The sequence below is a fragment of the Porites lutea genome, chromosome 2 (assembly GCF_958299795.1).
Source record: "Porites lutea chromosome 2, jaPorLute2.1, whole genome shotgun sequence".
Classification (NCBI taxonomy): Eukaryota; Metazoa; Cnidaria; class Anthozoa; order Scleractinia; family Poritidae; genus Porites; species Porites lutea.
Window position 1 is genome coordinate 18,714,860 of NC_133202.1, and position 7,500 is coordinate 18,722,359.

Sequence of the window (7,500 nt, forward strand, 5' to 3'; positions counted from 1 at the left end):
TAATTTTTTCATATTGAAAATCGAAAAAAGGAATAAAATCATAGTATTTGATTTGTTTCTGTCATGTGTCTTTGCATACCTTATCCAGTATTTGTTGCTCTTTATAGGTCGGCATTAGTGAAGATACCGAAATTCTTCATACGATTTTCATTCCATCCAGCAAATGTGTTTGCGATCTGAATCACATCCAAGCTTTCCGTTAATTTCTTATGACAGTTAAGTACTGTCAAGTTGCTGAATCGCTGCAGTTTCATGTTCGATCTCAGCCATGTCTTCAGGCTGAAGTGATCTGAAAAATTTCTAAATATGGCCGTTCACTGTTGAAGTAATGTAATTCTTCTTGACATCAAATATTTCATTGATTCGAAAGGAGAAAGACAAAATATAAAACTTTTATCAACTCAAAACAACTACTCACCTTTGTTTGGCTTGAAAAAGCTAGTAATTTTCTTCATTTCGTCTGATAAAACTGATAAAAAAACTCTGCCGGAGCTGGAAGTACAAAACACACTGCCGAACGAAGCAAAGGGGTGGCCAAGGCATGGCGTTTGATCAAGGGGCAAGTCGGCCCCAGGGCACAATTACCGCGAAAAGCACAGGAGCCCCAGAAAATGCCTGGCGTTTGAAATTAAAGAAAATACAGAGAATATAGCGGAATATAGACGGAAAAAAACTTGTTTCAAGTCTTTTTTTATATTTAATTGTTTTTCTTTTTAGCGCAAAAAGTGGGGGCGGGGGCACAAAAAAGTGGTGGGGCCGCGGCCCTACCAGCCCCTCCCCCTCCGCGGTCCCTGTATAATAAGTTATTATAATAAGTTATATTAGTTATTGTCTAGGGCTTGAGAATACTTTCATGCAGTTGCCCAGGATATGTAGATTGTCTTGCTGGGCAACTGTCTTTTTAAGCTCCAGGGTCCAGGCAAGTATCAATTTTATCATTTACTAAGACAATCAAGCAATAGCCCCAGAAAAACCAAAACAAACATGACAGCTGCTGGTCTAAAGCACAAGCTTGAATTCAAGTTTTTATTTTATTTTATTTTGGGGGGGATGGGGGGTGGTTGGTGGGGGAGCCCTGTTGTTCTAATAATGAATATGTGCAGATTATCTAATTAAACAAAAATATAGGGCTTATAATTGACAAAATGACATTCTCTGGTAGTTTTTTATTAAGATCTAATGTGCATGTAAACCATAGCATTTAAGCAGTACACTGTTTGCTTTTCAGATCTGGAGATTGATCACTGCGTTCGTGTTCTATCCCATCACGCCCCAGACTGGTTTCCATTACCTCATCAACATGTATTTCTTATATTCTTACTCCACGAGACTTGAAACAGGTAAAACGAAAAAACAACAACAACAACATCAAAAAACACTCAGGAACTTATACTGAAATGTAGGTTTGTTTGAATATTAAACTGGGTCACCCTATATTTGCACTGGTATGTGACAAACTGCTTTACTACAATATTGTTTGTGTACTTATGATATCAACAAATAAATGTTTTTTCTTTTAGGTCTCTTTGATGGCAGACCCGCAGACTATTTGTTTATGATACTCTTCAATGGATGTATCTTAATTGTATCCTTTTATGATGCAAAACATGCCGTGCATTGAAATCAGTGAAGTTGAAAATGATGTTTCTCTATGAATGGTTCCAGTGTCTCTTTGTTGTTTTTCTTCTTCAAACAAAATGCATGGTCTTAAAAGTGACATGCGGTTGACTGTTACTTCCAAAATGATCAATGCTATGATTTCTCTAAATCATCATCACCATCATCATCCGTACATGAAAATAAATTTTATTTTCAGTGCTAACAATCAGTAGGAATGTAGGTATAAGTTAATTCATGTGGAGCATCATGAAGATGATTGTTTTTCTTGACATGCAATGCCATCAGATAATAGGCTTCCTCATACCTTTGATGGTAAGTTTTTTTCTTCTATACAGTTACTGCAGGTAGGGTAATTTATTAAAATGTGAGGGTTATGCTTACATTAAAGTGCAAATACGAGAAAACTAGTTGGCCACAAAATTTCTGTCAGTGTTTTTTGTTGAACTCCTCACCTTTTGCTCTGTTTTCAGATAATAAATTTTAATACTTAACCATATCTAACATAACCTGTCTGATTTGACATGTTTATTTTAGCTTCTTATGGACCCACTTGTTCTCAGTGTTCTGTATGTTTGGTGTCAAGTGAACAAAGACATGATTGTACAGTTCTGGTTTGGAATGCAGTTTAAGGTGGAGTACTTTATTTTTTTTAGTCTTATCTTGGCCCTTTCATCCTAAAAGAAGACATATAAACACCTGAGAGCTGGGCAATCCGTAAGGTGTCCCTTCAGGACTTAAACAGATTAATACTACAATGCTTTTTGCAGTTAATGTTTCAGTAGGAGAAGCTCTAAGTGTAGTTACTTTGTTACTTGTATTACTGTAGTTACAGTACGGTAAAATTCTGATTATAAGCCCTGGGCTTACACAACTTCATGAGGGGTTTAACAGGGCTTATAAGCTGGTGGACTTATAACTGGACTAAAAAAACTGTTTCAAAACAATTTACAAAGCAGTGCTTATCAAAATACTTTTTGAATTTGATCACTTTTTCAAGCTTCAAAATGTCCTAAAAAGTTGAATTCACTTAAATTCATGCTATAGGGGTGCTTTTATGTGAGTGTCGGGGGGAAGCTTATAATTAGATCTATTTTGAAATCTATTTTTCTTGTTTGCAGTTCGATAGGCCTATAAAGGGGGGTTTATAATCATGGGAAGTTTGCAGTATATCTATTTTGGTTCAATTTTGTCCTTGGTTTAAATTTTATTTTGCTTTGTTTTGGGGTATGGTAATATAGGATAATGAGTTTGAAACAAAGGAAAATAAAATTTGAACCATAACATATCCTATTTTAAGACTCTTTTAATGTCCTTAATTTTAGCTGTTATTAGCTCATGACAAGTTCAGTGACACTAGGAAAAAAAGTAAATGATTGATGGTGTTTTAAGACAGAATCTGCCAGGAAATTGAGTAATTTTAATTTTCAGTGGACAAAATCCCTGTACCAGAGTAATAAATTATTTAAAGAATATTGCATTCTTTTTACATTTTTCAAGGGCTAAAGATGTAATTAGTCATCTGTAATAACACCAAACAAAATTTTTCATGGGAGCCTGAGAAAATGAATGTCAAATTTCACAAGAATGTGAAACCACAGGTAAAATTCTGAAAACTTCATGTTTTAGATGTCAATTTGTGAAATTTGACATTAATCATTTTCTCGAGCTCCCGTAGGAAGTTTTCTTTGGTGTTATTACAGATGACTTATTACACCTTTAGCCCTTGAAAAATGTTAACTTGTTAAATTATTGCCGTGATGCCTTAAAAATGAGCCCTGAACGTCTACAAGCTGTCTTGGCTTAACTGAGAGGACAGGGCCCCACCAACAAGCAGTGTAGTACTATTGAATCTGTGCTAGTTTGGGCTGAAGCACAGGATTACAAGGCAGGGCTGTCAATAAGGGCCAGTAGCCCGCCAAAACTGCCTGCTAGTTAGCCATCCTTAGCCGGCTACTTTTATCTCCTTCTACCATAACTGCTAACAAAAAATTAGCACCATCAAATAAAATTGTAAAGCAGTTGTTTCCCAGTTTTAAATGGCATTGAACACATATTTACCGGTTAACAGGTTTAGATCTGTGAAACATTCTAACCGTGCAATGTCATGGAATGCCTGCATTTCGACGGCATTGTTCCCAGTCTTGTGTGTATTCTGACAAAACAACATAGCATCTGCGGCGGAAAATACCTCGTGAAAACCCCTGTGAACGTCATTTCCAAGACTCCAAATTTCTAAATGTCCCTAGATGCCTTGCGCCTTTGGTGTGAGTTCCAAAGCCGCCTACTATTCATTATCAGCCTGCTACTTAAAAAATTTTTGACAGCCCTGCAAGGTTGCAATTTTCAACTTTTTAGATGTTACTTCTTCAAAGTTTATCTTTCAGTCTTTGTTCTCATCAGTACTTTTTCCCATTTTTTAACTTTTCTTCTTTCAGTCTTGGGTTTACCAAATATCAAAGAAATTGTACCTCCTAAAATATAAATATATGTACGTATCTTGTGGTTCAATTTTATTCTGGTTCAAATTTTATTTCCTTTTGTTTTTGGGTATGATAGTGGATGATAATGCATTTGAATAAAAAGGAAATAAATTTAAACCATGGATAAAGTTGAACCACAACATATATTTTTGATCCTGTTTGTTGCTGACATGACTTTTTTGTTCTTTTTATGGTGATAAGTTGGTGGGAAATAGTTGTTTGAATAATTTTGACTTTTCTTGTGTTTTTAGCATATCAAATTATTGTATAATAAATTTTTCTACCAAAGTATACTGAGATACAAGAAAGAATCCCGAGTCCCTGGTCCTTAATGACAGTGCTGATGACAAATAAATTGATGACTATCTTTGCTGCTTCGTCCTTAGGCAATGTATTTACCATGGGTGCTGGCAATATTTAACATGATCCTTCAGGGAGGGTATGTAGCACCTTTTTTCTTTTCACAGAATGTAGAACCATTTCGTTTTTGCTCATGTTTTCTTTGAATATGGTGGCTGTTTCTTTTACTGTCACCACTGAGTTTTTTTTTTTTCACTTCCAGTTCTAGGGAGGCATGCTACAATGTCATCAGTAAACCAGCAACAAAGCGAAAAAAATCAGATTATTTAAAAAGTTCAAACTGTTTTAATCACAGAATACATAATCATGTAGAGAAAGCTTGTTAACACTAGTGATAGTTTATGCCGCTTTGGTTCTTATTATTAGTCAAACTTTTCAACTCACTAATGTGAGCCTACAAACGGTGTTCTTGTGCATTCTGAGGAATGCATAATAACAGTATTGCTTGTTTGAAAAAGGAACCAGTAAGGTTAAGTTGAACTTTAGATTTTTGATGATATTTGCTGTAGTGTGAGAGTAACTATGCAGTCCATTGAAAAATTGTTAGGGCAACCGTAACAGTAAGTAAACTTGACATTGTGTGAGATTTCTAATGGCCCTTCTGTTGGTTTGATTTTCAGTGGTATTATGGAGCTTATTGGCATTTTTGTTGGACACCTTTATTTTTTTCTCATGTTCAAGTACCCACAAGATTTTGGAGGGCGTCGCTTCCTTTCCACTCCTTCCATACTGTAAGAATTCAATAATTTTTTTTGTATTAATAACACTGAGGTTTGTCCTATTTTAAAGAGATCTTAATGAGATGGTAATATAAAAGTCCATAAAACATGTGGTACATGTAAGCCCCATTTAAGCCGTGTCTTTGTGTACAAGGTTTTTCCTCGACGAGTTTCCTCGGTTGTGTAAATGGTAAAACTTGACAATTTTCCACCCTGTCAAGGAAAAACTTGTCGAGAAATTTTCCAAATTTTCATGATCGAGTTTTACTCATGGCAATGGAGCCTTGTTAGTATGTAAATTTTGGGAATTATATTCCAGTTATGACGTTAGATCTATAGAAGTTTGCCCTAATAATTACAAAATAACTCCATTCCCTTTTGTAAGTGGGTATACAGACTGTTAACTTGTTTCTTTACGTTACTTGCATTGTAATCAACGCAGTTTTGCGAAATACGTTAGAACCCTCAGAAACCTTTATATTCGAAGAGGTTATTTCGTAGAAATTTTCACATTGCTGCTAATACACCTTTTTTTACCCCTCAAATTTTCATAACCATTGTTTCCAATATCCCATGTTCGATGTATTAAGATTCTAAAATGACTCCGAAGCTTTAGGAAAAAAATTGAAAATTTTTCTCGACTCCATTTTCTCGCAATTCTCAGACGAGACTTGAGCACAAAGAAAACCAAACCAAGGGTCAATTTAATAAAACTTTTACAAGTGTAGCCATTGTCTTAGGGCCTGTTTACATGGAGTGGGGGACCCCGGTCTAGTGGGGTTGGTTTCTTTTGTTTTCACGCTCTGAGGGACTCAAAACAAAAGAAAACTACCCCACTAGACCGGGGTCCCCCACTCCATGTAAACAGGGTCTTAGAGTCTGAAAACAGAAGCTGCACTTGTAAATTACAGTTGTAAAATTTTAATTAAATTGGCCCAGATATAAGAATATGAGCAGAAAGACTCGGAGTCATGTTAGAATTTTAATATATCGAATGTGGGATATTTCTCCTGCGTATTTAAGTCGTAATAATAAATTGAAGACAATACTTCCAAACTTTGGGTGGGTAAACAAAGGTTGCTTACCAATTACACAAACCCACCGGGAGGAAATCTTGATATATTAACGTGGTGGCAGAACTGCCCGCTAGAAAGTGTATCCAAATCAGCTGAACAGACTTAAGAGAGTAAACAAATTTCATCGCCTTAAATAACCGCCCGTATTTTCTGAAGCTCTCCAAACAGAATAGCGCGTACCCTTTGATTTTCATCCGCAATTTCCGTTTTTTCCATGTAAATGGTAAGTACTCGACGGTGAATTCAGAATAATAAAAGAGAACACTTTTATTATTTTTCACAGGTACAAGTTTCTCCCTAACCGACAGGGAGGGGTAAGTGGGTTTGGTGTCCCTCCGGCGAGCCGCAGACCACGTGACCAAAACGACGGTGGTGGAGGTGGTGGATGGGGAGGCTGGGGACGAGGTCAACGCCTTGGCGACCAGTAAAGCTTGAAATTAGCCCAATATCCGTGGAGACTAGATTCCTTAAGGTGACTCGACCCAATTTTTTGGGGGGGGGTACCATCCTACTTTGAAGCTCTCTGGTATCCCCACCTTTACTTTTATCGTAAGTGTAACACATAGAATGGATAACATATAGATCAATCTACAATATAACTTAAAATTTTTGGCGATCGGAGTAAATGTCACGTGGTTATAATGCCACGCCCCTTTGAGGTCTGAGTCGAAAATCAGCTATTGCCCGCATTTTTTCGTGAAAATCTCTCGGCTACACATAGTGCGCATTAGTGCCTTGCGCTGAACAGAGTTTCCCCAAAATCGCAAAGACCCAATTCGAGAAATTCAGCGGTTTCCAAATTTAGGTCATAATTTATGCTGGTAATTTAGTATGAGAAAATAGAAGGGATTCCCGTCAAGAGTTGGTTTAATTATTGGCTTGAATTAAACTTATGAAAAAATGATATTTTTTATAATAGTAAGTAGATTTAGTGTGTAGCACTTCTTGATTTTTTTGCAAAAGCACAAGAAGCACGAGAATTGATTAAAAATTGTGAGTTAAACTTCTATGTATCACGCGATGGCCTGTCTCACCGTACCAAAATTATCATATCTCGGTGAGCATTCGGAAGTCAGCCAAGCGCGGTCATTGCACGCGTGCTGAACAAGAATGCTGTATAATGACAGACTAGAAACAATAGGCAACTCCCATAGCACAAACTCAGCCAAGACGCTAAAAAATCTTCAATGTTTTACTCAAGTTTGGGCTTATAGAAGATAATGTCACAGTTTTTCAATGACCATG

General features: G+C 36.5%; 1 protein-coding gene across 1 annotated transcript in view; it reads left to right on the forward strand.

Annotated features, from left to right (window-relative positions):
- Positions 1 to 6,769, forward strand: part of LOC140927954 (derlin-1-like) — a 15,256-nt gene extending 8,487 nt beyond the window's left edge. Inside the window, exons 2-8 of the mRNA XM_073377660.1 lie at positions 1,229 to 1,340; positions 1,521 to 1,585; positions 1,906 to 1,932; positions 2,155 to 2,250; positions 4,487 to 4,539; positions 5,081 to 5,191; positions 6,539 to 6,769. Coding sequence (XP_073233761.1) covers positions 1,229 to 1,340; positions 1,521 to 1,585; positions 1,906 to 1,932; positions 2,155 to 2,250; positions 4,487 to 4,539; positions 5,081 to 5,191; positions 6,539 to 6,683 — 609 coding nt within the window. The 3' untranslated portion in view covers positions 6,684 to 6,769. The remainder of the gene's footprint in view (positions 1 to 1,228; positions 1,341 to 1,520; positions 1,586 to 1,905; positions 1,933 to 2,154; positions 2,251 to 4,486; positions 4,540 to 5,080; positions 5,192 to 6,538) is intronic.
- The last annotated feature ends 731 nt before the right edge of the window (positions 6,770 to 7,500 follow it).